The 26,112-nt window shown below is 39.0% G+C and overlaps 1 protein-coding gene across 5 annotated transcripts in view; it reads left to right on the forward strand.

The window, feature by feature from the left end:
* Positions 1 to 26,112, forward strand: part of LOC127579698 (talin-1) — a 180,622-nt gene that overhangs the window by 147,480 nt on the left and 7,030 nt on the right. For all 5 annotated transcript variants that reach the window (XM_052032615.1, XM_052032617.1, XM_052032619.1 and 2 more), the window contains exons 41-55: positions 1,400 to 1,570; positions 2,456 to 2,605; positions 3,265 to 3,366; positions 3,455 to 3,574; positions 4,969 to 5,115; positions 6,634 to 6,800; positions 7,804 to 7,987; positions 9,618 to 9,743; positions 11,923 to 12,039; positions 13,612 to 13,797; positions 16,511 to 16,618; positions 19,352 to 19,457; positions 22,029 to 22,153; positions 24,170 to 24,295; positions 24,667 to 24,729. In XM_052032615.1, coding sequence (XP_051888575.1) covers positions 1,400 to 1,570; positions 2,456 to 2,605; positions 3,265 to 3,366; positions 3,455 to 3,574; positions 4,969 to 5,115; positions 6,634 to 6,800; positions 7,804 to 7,987; positions 9,618 to 9,743; positions 11,923 to 12,039; positions 13,612 to 13,797; positions 16,511 to 16,618; positions 19,352 to 19,457; positions 22,029 to 22,153; positions 24,170 to 24,295; positions 24,667 to 24,729 — 1,998 coding nt within the window. The remainder of the gene's footprint in view (positions 1 to 1,399; positions 1,571 to 2,455; positions 2,606 to 3,264; positions 3,367 to 3,454; positions 3,575 to 4,968; positions 5,116 to 6,633; positions 6,801 to 7,803; positions 7,988 to 9,617; positions 9,744 to 11,922; positions 12,040 to 13,611; positions 13,798 to 16,510; positions 16,619 to 19,351; positions 19,458 to 22,028; positions 22,154 to 24,169; positions 24,296 to 24,666; positions 24,730 to 26,112) is intronic.

Raw genomic sequence — 26,112 nt, forward strand, 5'->3', positions numbered from 1 at the left:
ATGCTATCCAAACATGGTACTGACAAAATGTAGGTTGCCCTCAGCAATGTGTAAAATCTTAGAAACAGGTACTGGAAACACATCATGTTTGGTCCGGTGGTTTAGATTAGCCATGCAGTTTGTAGAATGATACGAAGCTGCTTCTCCGTTGCTGACGTGGTAAATCCCTGATCTTGTTCATGGATTTTAAGAGGTACAAAGCAGAGGCCAGATACTTTTGGAGTCAGTTCCAAAGGGTGGTGATACTCTATTGCTCCTCCCAGTAGCAAAATCGGAAAAGAGGTAGATCAGTAAAATCAGGAAAAATGAGTACCAAAGTGCAAGTAAGTTACTTGAGTTACCAGTGACTTTTATATTTCTTTAGACTGACTTCTGTGAGCTTATCAGCCAAATCCTACTCATTTCAATAACCTGCTGGTCTACGAAGGTATTAAGAGGATGAGGATCAAGACTTGGCAGTGTATTCACTTATGCTGGCTCTAATATGAAAGCCTAGAAGCCAAAATAAAAGCTAAATTCAAAATTACATATAGAAACATAGAACATAGAAAACCTACAACACAATACAGGCCCTTCGGCCCACAAAGTTGTACCGAACATGTCCCTACCTTAGAAATTACTAGGCTTACCCATAGCCCTCTATTTTTCTAAGCTCCATGTACCTATCCAGAAGTCTCTTAAAAGACCCTATCGTATCTGCCTCCATCACTGTTGGCAGCAGCCCATTCCATTCACTCACCACTCTGAGTAAAAAAAAACTTACCCCTGACATCCCCTCCGTACCTACTCCCCAGCACCTTAAACCTGTGTCCTCTTGTGGCTACCATTTCAGTCCTGGGAAATAGCCTCTGACTATCCACACGATCAATGCCTCTTATCATTTTATACATCTCTATCAGGTCACCTCTCATCCTCCGTCGCTCCAAGGAGAAAAGGCCGAGTTCACTCAACCTGTTTTCATAAGGCATGCTTATTACCTAGCTTTAATATTTTAAATTTGCTTTTGCATCTGTCTGACTCAGAAACCTACTTATTATGGAATACATTATTCTTTCAGTAAAATGTGTGTATAAATTTGTCTTTGTGCGATCAATTGCAGCTAACCTATTATAGCTGCAATTGAGCAAGGGTCAATTTAGTTCCCTAAACTGCTAAATTATAGGTGGTGTAAATAAGATGCAGGTACTTTTTATGTTAGGCCCCTGATTAGTTCACATGTTCACTTAGTTGTCTGTATGTACAATGTAGTCTGTGTATCTCAAAATTCATTTGAGCAGTTTACATTTTATGAAACATCGTCTTCTTCATAGACCAATTGTTGGCTAATGTAAAAGTAAGATAAAGTGAATTAGAATGACTTCAGATTCATGGTTGGGTGTATTGTGTGCAAATTTTACAGGTGTCCCAGATGGCAAGTTACTTTGAGCCACTCACCATGGCTTCAATTGGTGCAGCATCAAAGGCAGTTAATCACCAACAGCAGATGAATTTATTGGATCAGACCAAGACGCTGGCAGAATCTGCACTTCAGATGCTGTATACAGCTAAAGAAGCAGGCGGCAATCCAAAGGTAAACAGAACACTCAGGAATTTGTTGAGGCTTGTGGCCTTATTTGTAGATGCACTCTTAGTGCATGCAGTCCTTGTAGTTTAAGGGACAAAGCAGAGAACCTCATAGAAGAGGCTCTTGACGTTCTTGCTTTATAACCTTAAGAACTTGTAATGTATATTTAAATAGAGCTTTCAGAGTGTAAAGCACCACATGGATTCTAACAAGCTTCATATCTAATGCCTTAGAAGTTTGTCAAATGCCACTAGTGCTAAATGCTCTTCATTGTATTGTTTCTGAAATTCACCTCAATGGCAAAACATTTCAGAAGTTGAGAATATTGCAGAGCTGCCAGTGAACACTAAGTTATCATGAGACCTGCAACTCCTATGCATCCACTTGCATTGATTGTTAATCGCTCATCCACAGAAACAAAACCTCCATGAAATGCTAGTCTTGGTGGGTCAGTGTTTCAGGTGTATTGAGAAATGGTGCTTCAAGTGTATTGAGACCTGGTCAGATCACGCATAGATTGGGGCACTGCACCTCTAGAAATCATCTATACTGACCCAAGTGGGGGTAAAGCACAGATTAACCAGAATGCTATTGACTCTTTAGTCTATGCTGGTCACACAGACATGGTTAGTATTCCCTCCTGGAGTTTAAAAGATTGAAGAATGACAGAATCAGGTCTTCAAAATTATAAAAGGAGTTTGATAGTAGATGCAAAACAGTTGAGAAATTATTTCCTTTTCTGGGAAATCCGGAGCAAGGAAGTATAGTGAAATAAAGAACTCGGGAATAAATTCAGGAAGAACTTTTTGTAAATCTATAATGAAATTTATAGAAACTATTACATTGGACTTGGATGTGGCATTAATTTACATCTGTTTTATTTTCTTTTAGCAAGCAGCTCAGACACAAGAAGCCTTGGATGAGTCTGTGCAGATGATGAAGGAAGCAGTGGAGGACCTGTCAGGAACACTCAGTGACGCAGCCAGTGCTGCAGGTGTTGTGAGTGGAATGGTGGACTCCATCAACCAGGCCATTAACAAGGTGAGAGCTGTAGCCCTGGGTAGATCACACTTGAAGCACTGTGATCAGTTCCCACCTCCACTCATGATGAAAGTTATAGATCCTTTCACCGCAGGGACTACAGTGCTTCAAGAATGTGCTTACTGGCAAAGATCATTTAGGCTAATCATTCCAGCAAAGCCCATGAGAAAATTTTAAACATGATTAGGAAATGACTTCCATTAGTTTTACTCGGATCCAGGGATCATAATGTAAAAATCAGTTGGGTCTTTCAGAAGTTAAGAAATAAGTAAGTGCAAAGAATAGTGGAAGTTGGAACTCTCATTTAGTGGCAATTGATAATGCTAAATCAATTACTTAATTATAAATGCACAGTTGTTGCATTCTTAGAAAATCACTAATCAAAGGTTAAGAATTGGGTTGCAAATCAGCCAAATGACTGAATGATGGAAAAGTGTGAAGGATTGAGTGACTTCCTTGTGTTCAGTTTTAGACAGCAGAGTTTAGTCCTTCAGTATCAATAAAAACTGTAAATTCTTCTCCACAATGTCAGCTTTATTAGGAATAACGTACATTAGTTTTTTTGCTGTTTGTTTGAATTAGCAGTGTTGTGGGTTATGGGTTTGTTTTTATTGTGTGTGTGGGCAGCAGGAACTTAAGTATTTTTGCTTTAAATGCAGATCGATGAAAATGCTCCAGTGGAACCAGAGGGATCATTTGTTGACTACCAGACCACCATGGTGAAGACTGCCAAAGCTATTGCAGTAACAGTTCAAGAAATGGTGAGTGCCATTGACTTCATTTAAGTTCCCATTTGAACTTAGCTACCGAGTTTGAATTGTGGTTTCTCATTTTTGGTTCTTTCCATAGGTTACTAAATCAACCACCAACCCAGATGAGCTGGGGACTTTGGCTAATCAACTCACGAGTGACTATGGACAGCTGGCACAGGAAGCCACTCCTGCAGCCATTACAGCCGAAAATGAAGAGGTAACTTCAAGAACAGGATTTATATCTGATGCAGTTATGACCTCTGTTGTCATGTACAAATGTAAAGCTATGCCGGATGAGCCATTGGAAATGAGATACGTTCACTACTACTGTAAATAAACATAGAACATTACAGCACAGTACAGGCCCTTTGGCACATGATGTTGTGCTGACCTTTTAACTTACTCTAAGATCAATCTAACCATTTCCTCCCACGTACCCCTCCAATTTTTCTATCATCCATGTGCCAATTTAAGAGTCTTTTAAATATCCCTAATGTATCTGCCCCTACCAGCACTCCTGGCAGCATGTTCCATGCACCCATCACTCTGTTTAAAAAAAACTTATCTCTGATATCCCCCCTGCACTTTCCTCCAATCACCTTAAAATTATGTTCCCTCGTGTCGGCCATTTCCACCCTGGGAAAAAGTCTCTGACTGTCCACTCAATCTATGCCTCTTGTCATCTTGTACACCTCTATCAAGTCACCTCTCATCCTCCTTTGCTCTAAAGAGAAAAGCCCCAGCTCGCTCAACCTATCCTCAAAAGACATGCTCTCCAATCCAGGCAGCATCCTGGTAAATCTCCTCTGCACCCTTTCTAAAGCTTCCACATCCTTCCTATTGTGAGGCGACCAGAACTGGACACAATATTCCAAGTGTGGTCCAACCAGGGTCTTATAGAGCTGCAACATTACCTCGCGGCTCTTGAACTCTTGACCTATTCTTCTCCCTCCCTTTCCAACATCTCAGTTTTCCATTAAGCAATGGAATTTGCCTGAGGTGAAAAAGTAGGAAAAAGACAAAATTGCCTAGAAATTGGATGATTTAGTACTCATAACAAACAGCACAAAGTTTAATTTTACCCCGAGTAGATTACATTGATTATTTCCAGGTGAAGGCTCATCAGTTGCTTAATTATTCCAGGGACTGCTGTGCATAAAAAAACCTCAGAATCAATTTGGCATGAATGCCGAGCTCAATGTTTTAACACAACAAAAATAAATACAGTCCAATTCCTTGGTGAGTCCTATTCATGTAGAAAATAGTTATCGGAGGTATAAGTTGTATTTCATGTTACTAGAAAAGCTCAGCAGCTGTCATTGGCTATTGCCGTGTTATTTTCAGATTAACTAAATCCTCTTAGAAATTGTATAATGTGCTTGGCGGGAACTAAGTTCCACATTTTCAAATTGTTTTCCCATCTTTTTGATGATCCTTTTAAATTTGACCAAAATATTTCAATGTTTGGTAAAAATCACAACCCTAGTACTAACTTGCCATTGTTTTAATTTTCATGAGGTTTTGTAGACATTAGATTATGATATTGTGATTTGCACAAAAACATCATTGTGGTGCTCTCACAATCTTAACCTATTTTAAATTTGCTTCTAGATTGGGAATCACATCAAGAACCGTGTGCAGGAACTCGGTCACAATTGTGCTTCATTGGTTCTCAAAGCTGGTTCACTTCAGTGCAGCCCCAACGATGCCTTTACGAAGAAAGAGCTCATTGAATGTGCTCGCAAGGTTTCTGAAAAGGTATTGAATTATCAAAAGATATTTTTAAAATGGAACTTCATATGCATTTAGGTACTCCTAATTGTCATGATGTTTAGCTCAGAAAAATATTGAACGATTTCTAACTAATCTACATAGTGTATTTTAACTTTAAAACTGCTTTACAATGTTAAAGTCCTTGGCACTCAATATCTCCTACCGTCGGTGCTTATTCATTACAGATGCCAGCTGCATCTCTTCTTGGCCAGCTATGTTGTTCCTATTTCTCCAAATCTACCAGCATTGTGACATGATCTGAGATTATGGTAACGATCCTTGTGAACTGATCCAGGTCTTGTGTTTTGGCACTCCTTCATTGTCTTCAAAGGCTGAGTGCATTAACTTTAGGCAATGTGGCATTCAGTTGGATTTGATTTATAGGCTGCTTTATTGTGCAAGAGGCAAAAAAAGTGAGAATTTTCAAAGTTGTATTACTAAAATCGGAATAACATTGGTTTTAATATACATGAAAAGCATGCACATATAAGTCCACTTTGATGTATCCATTACTTACATAAATAAATAAATAAATAATTGGCCCTGGACCAGGTTGGAGGAAATAGCCTTGCAGCTTGCCTAAGATTTTTTTTAATTCTTTGTGCAAAGCCATCAAGTTGATACACCAAGCTGTAAGAGTGAATTGCTGGATGTTGATGATGAAATGGCCATGATTTGGAATTCAGCTAAACACCAGCCATCGTTTCTTGAGATCTCAACTCAATAATTTGACATAAGCACTTTAAATTCCACATCCTTAAAAGTTAACGTCTTTTAGATGAGCAGTTCTAGCTCAGAATGCTTGTTATCCAAGTCCTGGAGACACTTATCCCACTGGCCCCCATCACCCTATCTCTTTCCCCTCCCCCATCCTCTCCATCTGCCCATCACTCACATACTGCCCCAAATGGTTCCCCTCCCCACCCTCTTTCCTTTTTTTCCCATGGTTCACCGTCCTCTCCTATCCGATTCCATATTCTTCAGCCCTTTGTCACTTCCACCTACCACCTTCCAGCTTCTTGCATCATTCCCACTCTCCCCCACTTCCGTCACTGGCCAGCACTTGCTCCACCACTCCCCCCCCCCCCCCCCCCCAACCTTTTTATACTGGCTATCTCCCTCTTTCTTTCCAGCCTTGATGAAGGGTCTCAACCCAAAATGTCAACTGTCCATTTCCCTCCATAGATGCTGTCTGATCTGCTGTTCCTCCACCCTTGTGTGTGTGTGTGTGTGTGTGTGTGTGTGTGTGTGTTTATTTATTCAAGTCCTGTGTGGAAAATGATCAAGGAAACCTAAACTGTGACACTGATCAGCACATAGAATTGTTATAAGCATTGGGTAAACCAATGGTCTTGGATATTTGAGAGGTAATAATGTGCGTGTTGGCAAAAGCCATGATAGAAGAGAAATTCAACAGAGGTTGTTTTTCTCCCCCAGTATACACACGATGCCATTGCACCCAAGTTGCAAATCCATTTCAGAAACTGTTACTTGTTTTTCCAGATTTCCCATGTGTTGGCAGCCTTGCAGGCAGGTAACCGTGGAACCCAAGCTTGCATTACTGCTGCCAGTACTGTGTCTGGTATCATTGCTGATTTAGACACAACCATCATGTTCGCTACAGCAGGAACACTAAACCGAGAAAATGAAGAGACCTTCGCTGACCACAGGTAAAATTGTGGAGGGGATAATTTCGGGTACCTTGTGTCTTAAAAGTCAGTAGTGTCTACAGTTCACAGAATGACTTGTCGATGATTTTTGTACTTTGTATCCAGTATCTTCTTTCAGTACTCAATATTCTGCAGGATAGAGCTGTACGATGAATTGCAAATTGATTATTTTCTTACTGTCTGGCTGACTCTGGGGCCTCTGCCACCCCAAACTGATTCTAGATCAAATGCTGGCTTAAAGAGTTCATCCAGCGATATTAATTTCCTCTGTCCTCCAGCGCCCCCCCCCCCCCCCCAACCATAATGGGTATTGTTGAGTGGGGAATGCAATGGGTGCACTTTCACATAAAATACAAAATAAAACCAATGTCCCCAAGTTGTGTGGGTTCAATTTATCATAAAATAACAACAACATTTTAAAGACACTTGGACAGGTGCATGTATAGGAAAGGTTTAGAGGTAACATAAGCCAAGCGTGGGCTGGTGGGACTAGCTTAGATGGGCATCTTGGTCGGCATGGACAAGTGGGCCAAAGGGCCCGTTTCTGTGCTGTATTACTCAATGACTCTATCTTCAACCTATTTCCTCTTGTACTGAACTATAGCAGAATGAAAGATTTGCCAGAGAAATGAAGACAGAAGAAAGACAGAAATTTTCCTCCACATGTCAGGCAGCACATGTGGAGGAAAAAACAATTAATGTTCAGTTCATCAGATATCTAACATCTGAGGTATTTTGTTTTTGGACCTTATGTTAGTGTTTCTATTTGGTAGGTTTTAAATTGCTTTCTGGATTATCAAAAATAACTTTTGTTCTTGTAGAAATTTGAGGCTTTTAAGATCAAACGGTGGCCTGATCCTTTCCATCTGAAGTCTCTCAAATCAGACTGGTTATTTAATGTGTGTGGGAGCATTTATTTAAATGCATGTTTATAAATCTATCTGAAAGAGAACTAAATGATCGCTGTTCACAAATATGTTGGTTATTTTTGCAATCACTTTAGGGAAAACATCCTGAAAACAGCAAAAGCTCTGGTGGAAGACACAAAACTTCTTGTATCGGGAGCCGCTGCAAGTCAAGAGAAGTTAGCGCATGCGGCACAGTCCTCAGTTGTCACTATTACTCGACTGGCTGATGTGGTGAAATTAGGAGCTGCAAGTTTGGGCTCAGACGATCCTGAAACACAGGTCAAAATGTTTTCCGTGTATTTCATCCCTTTCATAACTCTGTATCTTTATCCTACTTCTAAGGGGAGATTCCAACTGGTGAATTACATAATCTGTGTTCTAGCTATTTTGTCACTCAAAATGGACAACCAACCTGATGTTTTTCATGGATGTTCAATCTTTAAAGAAAACAGGAAGATAGGAGCAGGAGTAGGCCATTGGGCCCTTCAAGCCTGCCCCACCATTAAAGTGTGTGAATTTATCTGTTGTGTGGTGGTTTGGGAGCTCATAGCTTGGCATTATTTTTCTCTGAAGCACCTTGGAATGTTCTGCTGCTTTAAAGATGCTAAATAAATGGAAGTTGTTGATGGTGTCGTTGGTGGTTTTGTTGAACCAGGGAACCAATGGATAACTAAGGATTTTCTCTAACTTCAGGATTGGAAAAAATTACAGCTGGAGGCAAAGCCATGATTTTAATTAATTCACAGGGTGTGGCCATCACTGTCAAAGTAAACATTTGTTACCAGACCCCTATCTTTGAGAAAATGATGATCAACCTTTGAGAAGGTGCAGGAATACTTCAACACAAGTGGTCCATGTAGTAATTATGCTCCCTCAGGACCATTGTTGAGTATATTCCGTAATTTGATAGATGGACTAATTGTTAAACATAATGTAAACGCATCAACTTCCACAGCCGTTTTCCAACTCGTACAGTCTGAATATTAACAGTCAAGTGCCTGTGTTTTATTTTGTTTTGTACTGCTGTATTTAGATTCTGGACTACTTTTTTTTCCCCCTGCAACCTTAAAAGACCAGGAGTTGACTAATTGATCCTGAAACCTGCTCCGCCATTTAATAAGATCATGGCTTACCATCCTTAGCCTGAACACCACTTTCCCGCTTTCTCAGTATACCACTTGACTCTTTTAGTTTGTATGTCTGGCCTTCTCCACCTGGGATATATTCAATGATTCTACCTCCACAGCTTTCTGGACTAGAGAATTCCAAAGTTTCACAATCCTCCAAGAAATTTCTCATCTGTTTGAAATGGGCAACCCCTCATTCTGAAACTGCACCCTAGTTCTAGGTAAACCTACTGTGCCAACTATGGGAAACCCATTGAAGACAGTTATGGGTTTACTCTTACACAAACTTCAAAATGATTGTTCTTTCTGGGGTTTGTTGAAGTACCATTCAAATTCAAAGCATCTTTAATATGTTAACCTGCCCAATTTTAACAACGCCAAAAATTAGCATTTTGAAACTACTGCTTTGACTGTTCTGCCAATATTTTCTCAAATTAAAGTCAGCATTGCATTTTCTTTAAAATCAGCATTGCAACTTTTTAAATAAAGATGAGCCTACACTAGATTCTTCGTATGCTGTTCCATAATCCATTTTTATGATGCAATGAATTTTGTCAAGCCACTTTACTATAATGTTTCTACTTGGTAAGTACTGGATGTAGTATTTTACCACTGTTTCTACTAATTTAGTTGTTATGCAACCAAGAGCTAGTCTGGATTTTTTTTTAGTTGGGTCACTTCATTCAATTCTTAAGTTCATGCTGTAGTTGCAATCGATCTTTTATGAGGGAAATGTACAGTAAAGTTTATTTTTGTAATCGGCCTGTCATTGCTTTATTTAGGTTGTATTAATCAATGCAGTGAAAGATGTGGCAAAGGCCTTGGGTGACCTTATTAGTGCCACGAAAGGAGCATCAGGAAAAGCTTCAGATGATCCATCCATGTATAATCTCAAGAATGCTGCCAAGGTAGATAAAGAATAAAGATCAATGTTTATTGTATTTCAAAAGCCATCATTAAATGTTCTCTTGGACTAGGTGAACATTTTGTGAAACATCTGTGCTCTGTTTGCAACGGCTGTCTTGAGCTTCCAGTAGCATGTCATTTCAACTCCCCTTCCCGCTCCCACACTGAGCTGTCTGTCCTCTGCGTTCCCCACTGCCACGGTGAAGCCAAACGCAAACTAAAAGAACAACACCTCGTATTCCACTTGGGTAGCCGACAACTCAATGGTATGAACATTGAGTTTTCCAATTTCAGGTAACTCGCCCTCCACTCCTACTAGTCCATCTAGGTTCTCTCTCCCTTTGGTCATCTTTTCCATTCCCTCACCCCTCCCAGCTCCTGGATTCATTACCCTCCCCTACCTGGTTTCATCTGCCTATCCACTTACATATCAATCCAGCTGGGTTTCTTCTCCCTTGGTCTACCCTTCCTATCCACTCCCCCACCTCGTTCCATCTTCCCATTATCCCTCCCTTATCTAGTTCTACATCACCTTCCAGCCTCTATCCGACCTATCCCCTCCCACCTGGCTCCATTTGCCCAATTTGTTTCCTTATTTGTTTCCACCTATCACCCACCAGCCTCTGTCTCAAATTTTCCCCATCCCTTCCCCTCCCTTCCTGGCTCCAACTGCCCATCACCCCCTACCTCACCTGGTTCCACCTATCACCTACCAGCCCCTGTCTCATTTCTTTACACTGGCTACCTTCCCTCTTACAGTCCTGATGAAGGGTATCTGCCCGAAACCTCAATTATTCATTTCCCTCCGTAAATGCTGCCTGACCTGCTGAGTTCTTCCAGCATTTCATGTGCATCGCTCCAGATTTCGTACATCTGCAGTCTCTCTGGTGTCTCGAGTTTCTCCAGCCGTTTGTTTTTCCAGATTCCAGCATCTGCCGTCTCTATCTCCATTAAATGTTCTCCATCATCCTCTCCCCATCCCAACTATTATTCCTGAAGGTGGTAATTAACAGTGGAATACATGTCACCTGATATGTTACTTGCCTAGCTATAGTTTACATATGATACACGCAATGATACTGGACTCCTCAACAATGCAGGTTGAATCTTGTCTTCACCTGATTAATACATTGACCGTTCTTCCTGGTTATGTGCTAACAACCAATAATCTAGTTAGAATTCTTCATGTGACTGATCAACTGAGTGGTCATTGGTCAGCATTTGTTGAAAAATATCCTATGGCATGCAAAAATAGTAAAAATGTTCACCAAATATGTTATGAAATTATGGGAGATAGCCAAAGACATTTTAAAACTAGTTTTAAAAAGATTTTTAACAGAGAGAAGAAACAAAGTGGTGGATTTTAAGAAGGGAGTAGCATAGCCAAAATAGCTGAAGGTTCTATTGTAAGTATTTCCTTACAATGCCATTTGTCCCATCTGTGCTTGCTTTCAGAGCAATCCCATTGATCCCATTCCCACACGTTTTTTTTCCTCTAACCTGTTCTCTCATATCTGTTCATTAACACTCTACTAATCCTCAGCCATCTATGCTGGGGATAATTTACAGTGGCCCATTGACCCAACAACCTCTAAGGTACTAAGAGAAAGGAACTTTTTTTTTTATGCAGTGAGGTTGATGGAAGTGAGGAAGAACAATGATTTCAAAAGCAAATTGGATAGGCTCTGAAGGGAAACAATCTTGCAAAATTACACAGAGTTGAGGAGTGGAACTGACTGGATAGCTCCTCAGAGAGGAACTTGATGGACAAAATAGCCTCCCTCTGTGACTCAGACATGGTTCATATAGTCAAAATAACTATAAATGGTTTAAATCTTAATCTCTGTGAAGGGTTCTAACTTGTGAACCCATCCCTGTAATGAAAATGTAAGTCCTATAATAATCTACAAAATGTACTCACATTTGCAGTTTCTTCTGTACCGAAAAAATGTGAATCTCTTGTTTTTCATGTGGCTGAAAGACCACCCAAAAATAATCATGTGAATGTTCCTCTTTGTGTTGTGGGTAAGCTTAAGTTATGTGCATTAGTATATAAATGTTTATTGTTGATTTTGAGGTGACGTTTTTGATATTAATGCCTGCTTCCTAAACACACAGTCTCCGAGCTGCTGATTCAATCGTTTAATTCTTAGACTAACACATTGTGTTTGCTCGCATTAGGTGATGGTGACCAATGTGACTTCACTTTTGAAGACTGTAAAGGCTGTAGAAGATGAAGCCACCAGAGGCACAAGAGCTCTGGAAGCTACAATTGAACACATCCGTCAAGAACTTGCAGTATGTATTTTACAGTTAGTCACTTTTAAGAAAGACTAGCTCAGTTTATCATTGGAAACTGGTCATGATTCCACAGCAAATTGAGATATTTAATGGGTCCGCATCTTGTCTTGTAATTTACTAAATATTTTAGCAGATTTCATTCTAAAAGTGGTAATTCTGCATATTATGTTTAAAATATTTATTTACTTTGGGGGGGGGGGGGGAACAGAAACATGTAAAATCTGATTAGTGAGCAGAAACACTGAGCTGTAACAGTTTAAAAGGAATGGATTAGCATCTTAAAGTGCAGGAACCCTGAGCAAAAAGAGTTAAAGGATAGAACAGAAGAGGTGAGAAGCACTAGAGGAAAAGAAAATTGCAATGATCAGAGCAAAATCAGAGGTGTCCACACTAAGTTACAATAAGTAAATATTTAACTTAATCCACCTATTAGCTTAAACTAATAGCTATTACAGAATCTTTTACAAAAATGGCCACTGGCTTAAATAAGTAAACTTTAAATAAAACAAATATAAATATTTGAATACTGGATAATGACCCTGGATTTTAAGGAACTTCAGCTTGAGAACTTGAGCTGGAGTCTAAGGTGTAAAGTTTGTGGAGCATCGAGGAGGGCAAGATTTACCTGGGCACCAGAACAAGGAGGAAGGCACGCCATTCGGTTAGCAGTACTGGCCTAGTTAATGGTCTGGATCAGGTGGCATATAGTTTAGGGATCCCAGCCTCCACTTGATAACTTGGCCAAATGACCGATCCTTACAAGGTGTGGGCATTGTTGACAAAGTCATCAACTAATAAACGTGACAGCCAAGTCTGTTCACATCTGACATCCATACAAATAGGCTCCTCAATGGATTGCAATGGAAAATTAGAACTCGGGCTCATTCTCTTTCCTGTCATCTCCGTCTGAAAATGGGGGAGACGTATCAATATTTACAAAATAAGTTTGCAAGTTAGGCTAACTATTAGCGCTCCAGACTAGTGGATAAAGTAGAATACATTGTATCAAGCCATTCCCCAAATGTTATACAGGGAGTTGACCTATTCTTTAGAAAGAGGAGAGCAGTGGATAATCTGCTGCTGTTGGACAGTCTGCTTGCCTCTAATTGTTATCTCCTAGAAAGAGCAAAGAAACTTTCAATAATTGGAGGAGTTTTTTTAAAAACTGCAAATATTTGACTTCTGTATTCTGAATGTGCATTCTGTGAGTAATATGGATAATCAATTAAAAATTAGTCATAGAGTTATACAGCATGGAAACAGGCCTTTTGGTTCGACTCCTTCATGCTGACCAAGGTGCTTACCCGAGCTAGTCCCATTTACCTGCATTTGGCCCATATCCCTCTAAACCTTTCCTATCCATGAACCTGTCCAAATGTCCTTTAAAAGTTGCAATTGTACCCACCTCTACCACTTCCTCTGGCAGCTCGCAGCACCCTGTATGTGGAAAAACTTGCCCCTCAGGTCCCCTTTAAAGAGTGAAAAATTCTTTTAAATGTGTTAATGGACAACTGAAGAATTGTAAAAAAAAATGTCTTGTTCATTAAAATAATGTTTTATTCCTTTTAGGTATTTTGCTCAGCAGATCCACCACCTAAAACGTCTACTCCAGAAGAATTTATCCGTATGACTAAAGGAATTACTGTTGCTACAGCTAAAGCTGTGGCAGCAGGAAACTCCTGTCGTCAAGAGGATGTTATTGCTACAGCCAACCTTAGTCGGAAAGCTATAGCAGAGATGCTTCATTCTTGTAAGGTATTTAATTATTAAAGAATGTTATTTATTCACTCACTGCACGATGAAAGGAATGGCAGTAGCACGTTGGTGCATTTTGATTTTAGAGGAGTGGTCATCAGCTCAAACTGTCAGATATCAGGAGGTTAGGAAAACAATTCAAGGACTTTTGTCATTGTCATCAATTCATTTTTATGAGACAATTTTTGGGGATTACTTTTACTGTGCCAACCACAGTATAACAGGCTGCCATTTTATCCCCATCAGTCCACCCAATCCCACTCCGCACAGCCCTGCGAATTCTTTACTCTCTGATACCTATCCATCTCTCTTAATGCTACAGTCAAATCAGCCTCTGGCGCAGGCAGTGCATTCTAGACCATGTCATCTGCGCATATGCAAAATGGTCTTCTGATCACCCAAGTCCCAATTACTATTTTTTTTTATTTTGAAAAAGTCTTATACTAACCCCTAGGGAACTGCACTGCATACATTCCTCCAGTCCAACAAACACCTTGTCACATCTACCTAAGCAATTTTCCATCCATGCTGCTGCGTTCTGTTTTATTCCATGCCCCTCGAACTTGATGACAAGCTTATCACGTAGCACTTTATCAAATGCATTTCAGAAATCCATGTATACCATGGCAACCTCATTAACCCTTTATGTTACTTTGTTCAAAAACTCTGTCAAGTTAGTTTGAAACGATTTACCTTCAAGAAGTTCTTGCTAGCTTTCTCTAATCTATACTTATTCTGTCTCTGATTATTGTTTCGAGAAGTTTTCCCACACTGAACCAGCTGGTCTGTAGTTAATGGGTTACACCTATAAGCTTTTGAACAAGGATGTAAGATTTGCAATTTTCCACTCATTGGGCACCATCCCTAAATTTATAGCTGATCTATTGATGAAAGATTTTTTTTATTTTGTAATTAAACAGATTAATTATGTAATGAAATGAATTAAAGGGCAAAGAGATAATTCAATTGATAGTTTCCATAACAATAATTGAAACTGGTACTTGCTCTTTATTGGCGAGAGTAGTCTGCCTTGTGGGAATCCTGTAGAATTCAATACTGGACTGTTGTTTGGACCAACTCACCCTTCACTAGGCTCTGAATAGAGTTGATGTAATGAAAAATTGAATACTGTCTTATTTGCTATGTCATCTTAAAAAGAATATTGAGATTTGCATCTTATTATATCAGTCCTGTTCCTTTCAGGATGTCCTGAAATATCTTACAGTCAATAAAATACTTTAACGTGTAGTCACTGTAGCACAAGGAAAACAAAAAACAGCCAATCTACGCAAGCAAGGTCCCACAAATAAGCAATTAGACATTAACCAGATAAATTATTACCTTTTAAATGTTATTTATTGAGGACTATATATTAGCTGAGACACTGGGATAACTACACTGGTTTGGAATTGTATAATGGGATATTTTATGTCCACCTTAAAAGGCAGCTGGTAAACTGTTTGTTATGTCACAGGAAGATCAGGTTTTTTTTGTGTTCAGTTATCTGAGATGGGACTTGAACCAAAACATTTCAGCTGTGGATTGCCTTATCCAGAGTCACAGCTGACGGCGTTAACCTTGAAGCGCCACTGAAGTTGGCATTGAGGAGATCCATACTCTCTACCAGTTGAAGAAAGGGCAGATGTAATGAAGTTATTACCAAGCCCTTAGAATTAAATTTTAGAAGTAAAATAATTTAATAGGTGTAGAAATGAAAAACACTACGATGCTGGAGGCACTCAGCGGGCTAGGCAGCATCCGTGGAGAAAAGCAGGCGGTTAACATTTTGGGTCAGAACCTTTCTTCAGGACTGAAGATAGGAAAAGGGGAAGCCCAATGTATGGGGGGGGAAGGGGAGCAGTGATAGGTGGACAAAAGAAGGGAGGCAGGGCGGGCTCAAGGTAGTGATAGGTAGATGCAGGTAAGAGATAGTGATAGGCAGGTACGGGAGAGGAGAGCAGATCCATAGAGGGATGGGTCAAAGGTAAGGAGGAAAAAAAGGGTAGACTAAAAGAGAGGGGCTAGGAAAGGGAAGGAAAGAGGCATGGTTGGGGGTGGGGGGCCTGTGATTGAGGGGATTACTTAAAGTGGGAGAATTCAATGTTCATGCCATTAGGCTGCAAGGTTCCAAGACAGAAAATGAGGTGTTATTCCGCCAGTTTGTACTTCTCCTGGCAGTGGAGGAGGCTGAGGACTGACATATCTGTGATGGAGTGGGAGGGGGAGTTGAAGTGACTGGCAACAGCGAGATGCAGATCGCGGTTACGGACGGGGAACAGGTGTTCTGCAAAACGGTCACCTAGTCTGCATTTGGTTTCGCCAATGTAGAGGAGGTAAATGAATAAGCTTCTTGGTTTCCAAAAGTTAGAAATCATTCCAATATTTTGCTTAGCTAGACAAACCGGCATGGTTTCATGTAATGATCTGTTAAATTGCCTTGTCACTTCATTCTAACCTCTACAGGAAGTATCTGTTGAATTTGGTGATATTTCTTATCTCCTCTCCTTTGTCATAATTAGAACTGCCTCCTTATACCAGAAAATAATGGATCAGATATAAAAACACATAACAAATGTTTGTCGTTTTTTATAAAATTAATTAAAAAAATTAAATATGAAGAAAATGGTGCTTTGAAAATGAGGGGGCCAATAGAAATCTCTTGTGAGACTAAGGTCAGATCAGTGATGAACTTTATCACTTCATGTTCCTGTAGCAAGCAGCCTATCACCCAGAGGTGTCCAGTGACGTTCGTACTCGGGCTCTTCGTTTTGGGAAAGAATGTTCTGAGGGATACCTGGCTCTACTGGAACATGTACTTGTTGTAAGTAATATGTTATGGTTTAAATATTTAAGGAAATACCAATTGAGAGAATGAACATTTTTCCTTTTAGCAGTTAATTGTTCTGTCGACATGCCTATACTTCATGGAGAGCAATCCATATTCTCTAATCTCTGCACATAACTTAAATTCTCTAACTCTGGTATAATCATAAATCTCTGCATCCTCTCCAAGGTCTTAATATAAATTCATTTAAAAAGCATTTCTATGTATTTTAATTAGTTTCCTCCTTCATTCCTTGTTCTGACAGTCAGTTCCCTCTGCCACTGAAAGCATTGAATATTTCTGCCTATGGTTATTCTGTTTTACTTAGCTAGCTTTGTTCATCTAGACTATTCAACTGCCAGAGTCTGCCCAACTGAACAATTGACATGCACAAGTGTCCTCCTTCCATATTTTGGTGTAGACAGGATCTGCAGCTGGATGATTTTCACCTTTCCCTGGCCCAGTAGTACTGGGGCCACTTGAAGTTTCCTGACTGCAGTCTTAAAATCCTTTAAACTGGTGTTCTCTGCTAAACACACCTGAAATCTCTGACACTTCTCTCATTAGAGGAAGGACTTGGAGAGCTTGAACATCTGCTTGATTACTTGAGCAAATTTTGTGGTTCGGGATGTAGTTGACCATAAAGGAGCCTATGCGTGTGGTAATTTTTAACATTCCTAAGAAAACTATGGGTCATTCTTAATTACATTATCCAAAGTAGCTATACTTCCCAATCAAATCTCTTTTTTTTTCTATTTCTTGGACACTGTTGTTTTGTCATGTTATAAACTTTAAATAATGTCTTCTTTTCTTCCCATAACATTTTCATTTTTATTTCTTCACTTTACTTCATAGCCGGTGAGTACCCTGAGTCACAGCAGCACTGGCAGTCTGGCCGTACTGAAATGTTATGCATGGATCTGTCCAAATATAGAGAATACAAAGAGTGCTGTGGAATTAATACTTCCCATTGCCTGTGCTGCTGCCGCCATGATGTACTGCAGAGCAACTAACTTCTGATGCTGCCAAATATGTGCAAATTCATGGTTCCTACACCACCCTTAACTGTTTCTGTGGATGGGCAAACCTGAACACAATTTACTACATTGAAAACTAATGACTGCTTGCCCGTCAGATCCATAATGTCTTGGAATCTTAACTCCCACTTATTGGTCGATCTGTTACAATCTGTGCTAGGGAACAATGAATTAAACAAAATGCAGCTGAATAGAAAAGTACAAGTAATCTGGTGTCGATTGATTGATAACAAATTATCAATTGTTTTGCTCTATGCAGTGTGTGACCTTGTATATTTTCCTTTAAAAACTTAGTCTTGAATGGAATAATTTCCAAGAATCTGGCCACATAGTCCAGAATTAAGATAAAACATATCTGCCTTAACCTATTAATTCAGCAAGTCTGAAATGGACTATAAGTTATCAGCAACAAACCTGGCTTTTGGTTATCAATGATGCCACTTCCGGACACACAAGTATAAATTCTGCCAAAAGTTAGTAAATCTGGTCGTCCTTTCAGAAATGTAACAGATGCCATGTGATACATGCTCCGGACTGTGTTGTAGTGGTGAGAAAAAGTATGCAACTATTAGCTATGTAATTGATTTGATTCACCTCTTTGAGCATGTTTTGAAGATGTCGAGAGGTCCATGTGGCGGTAACAAGTTGCACCTTCATGTGACCTAATTATAAATTATAACTCTTGTGAAGTAGTATTCATTTCACTTGTGAAATGATAACTCTGTTCTTTCCACAAACAGTGTGAGGTGTGTGTCTGTGTGTTCCCTTCAGCATTAGAGTGACCTGAAATGTACTGGTTTGTGGAATAGATCTGTGATATTTTACAGCACGTTTTGTTCTGACCACTACCAAATTGCTAAAGAAATTTTCTAAAGAAATTTGTTCAGGTGTGCAATGGTGGGATTTATCTACTGCTACCAAATTCTTTTGGTAAAATGTCAATGGTATTATAAGATAGTAAGCAGCTTGATATATTTGGACAAAATCCCACTTGGTAGTGGAAGAACGATTTCAGGTAGGCTTGCCTTGGATAAATAGTTTGCTGTACGAAGGACAATTTGTCTTCATACCTTGTGCCTTTAGGGAGAAAACTTAAAAATGGGAATTCAGTGAAATGTTTCATCAGGAACAACAGTGACAAATGACTCTGTTAAATGTGGGGTCAGGAGAGATGGTGCTCCACATTCAGGCACATTACTTACCCTTGCTGCAGTTGATCCCTAGAGGTGCTTCGTTTGAGTTTGGTCCAGCTGTGTTTCCAGATCAGAGTCCCTGAAGTATATGCCAAGTATGCATAAAAGATATGTACAGCAATTCTAACCCAATAAAAGAAAAGTAAACTCCATCCGGAGTGTTTCCTGCATTTTGTTTTGGGGCCTTGAGCCTTGGTGTAAATTCCAGGTTTAGTGAATCTTTTAGCCCACCTTGACTTTGTATAGTGCTCCAATATGTCTCCTAACATGTTTGTAAGAAACCAGCAAAGCACAGTAAAGTTCCCTGTTGACCTCCCAGCATTTGAAGGGAAAAAGTGTGTCGTGCTGTGGTTGACAAAACATCAGAAGCAATTACAATAATTTAACACTTTTTAATAACCCTGATTAAACCTAAGTGAGTATGTGCATGTGTGTGAATAATTGTGCAGTGCCATAGCAATGTCCAGCAATTCTTACTCAGTACTACTTCATTTCACCAGATCCTTCAGAAGCCATCAACAGATCTTAAACAGCAACTGGCAGGGTACTCAAAACGTGTGGCTGGTTCTGTCACTGAACTTATCCAGGCAGCGGAGGCCATGAAAGGTAATAGAAAGTTTTACAATTGAATCATTGCAACCACAGGATCATTATTGAAATTCATAAAGAAAAGGAGCCCCTTTCTTTAAAAACTTTTGAATAAAGAGTCTAGCAAGGATTAGGTTAAATAATTGGATGTTGTTGAACTCTAATGCATTTACTATCTGGCTATGAAAGAGTAACAACTTGCTGCTTAAAATGTTTCTTAAAAGAAATCTTCAAGGAGAATTGCAGTGTTTTAACTGAACAGATTCATGTTCATCACATTTTAATGTGAAAGATAATTGAAATTGCCTTCATGTCATAGGTGGTGCCATTGACGTAATTCTTGCCTGCTGTGGACTAAGGATGTTCCTTATTGAAATTATGTTTAGTGCTGAGTCTTGCCTACATGATGATATCATTGGCTTTCACTGTCTCTGTGACTGGGGGACAAGTATGGGAATGCATGAGGAGGGATCTCAATAAAATTACTGAAAATTGCATCATGATTAGATTCTGCTTTTTGCCTTTTGCAGTGAAAAAAAATCTGATCATCGCGGGATAAATAGGTCTGCGCAGGATAAATAGGTCTGAAAGGATAGTCATGAGGGGAGGAACAGTACTTAGTCCACTATCTGATTGGTACTCAGAACACTTACACTACCAATCAGATAATGGTAGGAAGTTTTGCAGGAGAATAATGTGGACAAGTGTGTCAACGGCCACAGTCCTGTCAATGACAAGGAGGGATAGATTATTTTTATCATGCAGATTGACAGTAGTGGCTGTGATAAAAGCTATTTTTGGTATAATGATGGCAGACAACTGATTGGATGGATAACTAAGCATGGATTTGGACAAGGAGAGGAAACTGGGGGTTGGGTCAGATCTGAGAGGAATAAAGAGAAGTGAGTAAAAATCTCAGGTACCATGGATTTAAGGCAAAAGGAAAAGGGAGTAAACGAATAGCTGATTAAACTGAAATAAATAAAACCTTAAGTTGCAAAAATGTTTGGTAAACATATTGTTGCATTTGTGTACCAGTTTGGTCTATTGACTCCCTCATCTCAAAGTTTTACTTTGTCCTTTCATTTGTAGTTACTTGTATTTGAGCATAATTTGAGCAAAATTATTTCCCTAGTCTTTTAAAGCTTAGTTCACTGGAAGAACTTCTAATTGTGCATATTATGTGCTGACTTGTACATCAGGCATTTATTCCGGAACATTGAAGGGGATGAGTACACACCACAGCCACCAGATGTTGAGTTTAGCATTGCACAATCACGCAGTAAAACTTAAAGACACAGGAAATATATACACCAAAAATTCCATTATTTCAGCATTAAATTTTAAAGATGATTAGATAGTGTCTTTCAGGCAGTTTGCCAGGATACACCATATACTTTGTTTACCATTTTACAAATATACTTGTGAGTAATTACTTTATATGGAATTTTTAGTGAGCCTTTTGCAGCCACAAAACCCTGGAGGAAACTCTGCTAGAGTAGATAATCTTTTAGTGTGCTGGAAGTTTTCAGTTGTGGATTATGGCAATTGGGTGTTGACTTTTCCATGATCAGTATTTGCAGCCTTGCAATTTCATTATATTTAATTTCATAAAGGTCTCTTAATTGTTTGACCTTTAAACCACCATTTTGTTAATAATGTTATCATTAGATTGAACGCAATTGTTATTGATATTATTTATTACAGAAGATAATTGGGTGAATTTTGTCAGAAATGCCACACTTTTTGATGCAGATTCGATCTGTTTTTTTCCAAAAAACATGAGGTATAAAATGGGTTGATTCAAGCTTCTGGATTTTCCAATTATGTGACTTCGTCATATGCACTGAATCCCTCCCAAGTCTTCCTTCCATGTGCTCGTAAATGTCCTGCAGCTCCACATATGCTCCTTTCTCATTCCTTGTTTGCTGCTTCCAAGTGTGCAGCTAATTCCTGATGAGGACTAATTCTGAAACTCTGAGCCAGCACAAGCACCATGAAACAACAACTTTTTTTTTGTGTATAGTTCTGAGAAGTTTAGAACAGTACACCAGGTTCAAAAGCTGAGGCAGGTGTTTGTGTACTCTTCCTCCCATTAACAGGAGTCGGTGAACATTAAGAAGTTGGAAAGCATATTACAAAGTATGGGAATGCTGAAAACGGAGTGGCAGATTGGGAAGCCTGACTTCCATTCAGCAGTTTGATAGTCAATAACTTGAATGTATTCACGGTACCTTTTAATGTAAAATGGCCCAAATACTACTTGAAATATCGTTCAACAGTTATGTCATGACTTGCACTTTAAGTAACATCTGGCAATGTGGCTTGTCTTGTCCCTGGGATTCTAGTGTCATGTTGTTTACAGTATTGCTGGTCAAGCTGTAATTTCTGCTAGGTGAAAGTGTTAGAAGGCAAGTACAGCATGAGCTGGACTTTTGTTTTCTTACATAAAATACCTTTATTGCCAAACTCTGTGAATATCATTAAGGCTACATGAAAGTGCATTTTGCACATGTTCTATAGTGCAAGAAAACTATTTTTTCCAAATGGTCATGATTGATTACTTTCTTATGTAACCTTTTATTTTAGGAACAGAGTGGGTGGATCCTGAAGACCCAACCGTTATTGCTGAGAATGAGTTGCTGAGAGCTGCTGCAGCTATTGAGGCAGCAGCCAAGAAATTGGAACAACTCCAGCCAAGAGCTAAACCTAAGGTGAAAAAACACCCGCGGAATGGCATTATAATTCACTACTCCTATTCCCGGACTTACAAAACCTAGCAAAAATGGAATAATGATTTCTGTGAATAACCTTTCCTAGTAGTTTTCCTTTTAAAAATCACATTGCTTTTCCTGGTGTCTTAATTTAAGTTGAGACGTACAAGTTAGGTTTCATTCTCAGTCTGTGCAGCATTAGCTGACTTCACCTGGGTTAATGAAGATATGTTGACCTTGACACTGTTGGATTAGGGAGGGGAGAATTTGCAGAAACTGGTGGTATTATCTGTTGAACAAAGGTGGAAGTATGCATACAAATGTGTAAGGACCAGATTGGGCCTGTATTATGCCCCTTTACTTAGTTTACTGCTGCTTACTGTTGAGGCTTGCATATTTGTAATGCAAACTTGAAGGCAGCACCAGAGAATGATCTGTAACTGTAGGTCTGTGAACCAGGAATTTGCAGACAAATGAGGGTAGAGGAAGATAGCAAAAATGCAATAGATAATCATGTATGATTGGTGCTGAGTTTATGTCTGGACTGGTGCCTAGAGAGCTTGATAATTATTTGTCATTCTCTAATTACCATTCTATCTTTAAAATATACTTTTTGTCTCATTATTGACAAAGCTGTGGCCTTTGAGAAGGATGACAAAATGGAGAAATAAGTAGTGTAAGTGCATGAACTATAAGGTGCATGAGTACTGTGAAATACTCCCATACATTCCTACCTCCCAGCACCAGATTAGTTTACTGCATAGAACTACCCATTTTCTAGGTGTTACGTTTGAAGGTTATTGAAAAGTGAGGTTAATGAATTTTGCTGCCCTTGCTGCTGAAGGGGTTACATTTTTGGTTTACCACCTATTTCTTCTTCCCTTAATCTTCCTGTCCTGAAAGTAGCCAATTGGCACTGGGGACAAATTAACAAATGTGCTGTGACTATCTGCTTCTTTACACAACTGACCATTTTAATTTAGAAATGTGTTGGCGGACAACTTGATTGTGAAATGCATCATAGATGAAGAGAAGCTTGTCCTTGTCTGTAGTTCATCTATGTGCGTTACAGCAGAGGAAAATCAATAGTGGACAGAAGAGGGGGTCCTTGGATTCCCTGGAATGAAAGCCCAAGGCTATTCTGGACATTCTTGTATGAAATTAGTTTATTCAAGATAGATGGGTTTGCACATGGGTTTTTCCCAGTCTCTGATTCAGGGTCTCATCATAAAATATTTCTATATAATGAGTAAGTAGAAAGATTGTTATGGACTTTGAGACCTCTGAACATGAATATTCTAGTTTTATTAAGAAAACTCATCACAGATGCAATCAAAGTTTGCGAAAGTAAAAGCTGTAATTGTACTGGTGGATGAATTTTCCCAGTTAATGCAAACGTTAAAAAATAAATTGTTACGCTTGACTGAATATTTAGTTATTTGTATCCAAAATACTGGATCATGCATGTATTTTACAACCATAGCATCAAAATCTTTTTGTTTGATTTATGTTATTAATTTTGACACAGTTCTAGTTTCTATTTAGTAGCAAAATTATTTACAGTATAATCAATATTTTGATTAACACTATACAAATATTGTACAGGCGACTGTCTGATATGTTTGCTATATTAGGTTGTTAGCTAAAACTCAACTATATATCAAACATATTTGTATAGTTTCTTGTCTTTACAACATTTTTAAAAGGTGACCTATTAATGTTGTTTAATACACGCTTCAGTGGTTCATTAATGAATTTTTTGTCGTTAATTCCATATCTAATAACACAAGTTTTGGTGATCTAATGCAGTATATATCTTGTACTCTTTTAAATGGACAGCATTTTTAAAATTATTTTTCATCAGTTATTATTTGTCATCAGTTCTCTAAACTCTTCATTATGTTGAAGTTGTGTTCATTTCTGTTTAACAGTTTTGGTCAATTCAAATTACTGGCAATTAACATGTATTTTCAATAATTTTATATTCATATTTAATCTAAAAATTTTATCCAACAGCAAGCAGACGAAAGTCTTAACTTTGAAGAACAGATTCTGGAGGCAGCCAAATCAATTGCCGCAGCAACCAGTGCCCTTGTGAAAGCTGCCTCAGCTGCTCAAAGAGAGCTTGTGGCTCAAGGCAAGGTAAAGAGTAACCTGGCACCAGATTATTTTACAAATTATCCTGAATGTGGCCATTTAATAAAAATCTATTTTTTTAAATATTTGCATGTATGTACCTTTTCTCAGCATTATAAGGACCTTGTGTACTTGTGCCATGTGCATAGTGAGGTTTTATGTCTGCATCTACTGTTGGACCAATCTTCTCAGGAATTGGTACAATGAAGAATTGCTGTGATTTTAAGCAAACTAATTGTCAAACCTCCTTGTATGAAAGAAGCGATAATTTTTCAGCCAATTTCCTTCTAAATTCATTGACCTAATAAACCATGTTTAAAAAAAAAACCCAAATCCTATAATGTAGGTATTCAAACAAATTTGATTTTGTTTTGTAGGTTGGAGCTGTGCCGGCAAATGCAGTGGACGATGGCCAATGGTCCCAAGGCCTCATTTCAGCAGTGAGTACTGTGTTAAAATGCGTACTGTCACATTTGGAATACTGTAAGCAATTTTGAGCCCCGTATCCAAGGAAAGATGTGGTCCTGGAGAGGGTCTACAGGAGGTTCACAAGAACGATCCCAGGAATGAAAGGCTTAATGTATGAGGAACATTTGATGTCTCTGGGCCTGTACTCCATCGAGTTTAGAATTAGATAGATAGATATCTTTATTAGACACGTGTACATTGAAATACACAGTGAAATGCATCTTTTTGAGTAGAATGTTCTGGGGGCAGCCCTCAAGTGTTGCCACGCTTCCAGCGCCAACATAGCATGCCCACAACTTCCTAACCTGTACATCTTTGGAATGTGGGAGGAAACCAGAGTACCCAGCGGAAACCCATGGAGACACGGGGAGAATGTACAAACTCCTTACAGTCAGCGGCCGGAATTGAACCCGGGTCACTGGCGCAGTAATAGCGTTACGCTAACTGCTACACTACCGTGCCTGCCGTGGATGCACTATGGTGGATGAGGGGGGATTTCATTGAAACCTACTGGATAGAGTTGATGTGGAGAGGATATTTACATTAGTAGGAGAGCCTAGGATCTGAGGGCACAGCCTCAAAATAAAAGGATGTCCCTTTTAGAACTGAGATGAGGAAAAATTTCTTCAGCCAGAGGGTGGTGAATCTCTGGAATTCATTGCCACAGTGGCCTGTGGACGCCAAGTCATTAGGCAGAGAGTTATAGATTCTTGATTGGTAAGGGGCTTGAGGGTTATGGGTAGAAGGTGGGAGAATGGGGTTGAAAAAAATCAGCCATGATTGAATGACAGAGCAGACTTGATGGGCCCAATGGCCTAATTCTGTTCTGATATCTTATAGTCTAATGCTTCTACTACAAAAAAAATTTCCTCCATTATTAACTGTTATGTGTAGCATAAAAATGGGTATAAAAGAGGGAAGCAACTTTTGAGACTTTCTTGGGTTGAAAATACATGTAGCTTATTCCCCCATAAGCATTAGGTCAACTATAGAATAAAGAGATTTTGAAACCCTATTTAACCCATGAAAAATGTACTGTTGTGCTTTACAATTCCATTGCTTCCCTTAATTTTAGTGAAAGTGTGAACAAATATGAAAATGCCTACATGTGTTTTGAAAAACAGGTGTTGAATCTGAAGTCTAATTTTAACTCAATACTATATAAATTACACTGGTGTACAAATTACCCCACTGCTTTGCCTCTTCCAAAAGTACACAGAAAATAAACATTTTATATTTAATTTTTAAGAAACTGCCAAACAATATTATAAGTGTTAAGTGGTGAGAACTATTTGAGGAACTTCAGAGGATTTTGAAATCTCCGTGTAATTTAAGTTATGCAAATTCCAGTATAC

The sequence above is a fragment of the Pristis pectinata genome, chromosome 2 (genome assembly GCF_009764475.1).
Source record: "Pristis pectinata isolate sPriPec2 chromosome 2, sPriPec2.1.pri, whole genome shotgun sequence".
NCBI classification, from domain to species: domain Eukaryota; kingdom Metazoa; phylum Chordata; class Chondrichthyes; order Rhinopristiformes; family Pristidae; genus Pristis; species Pristis pectinata.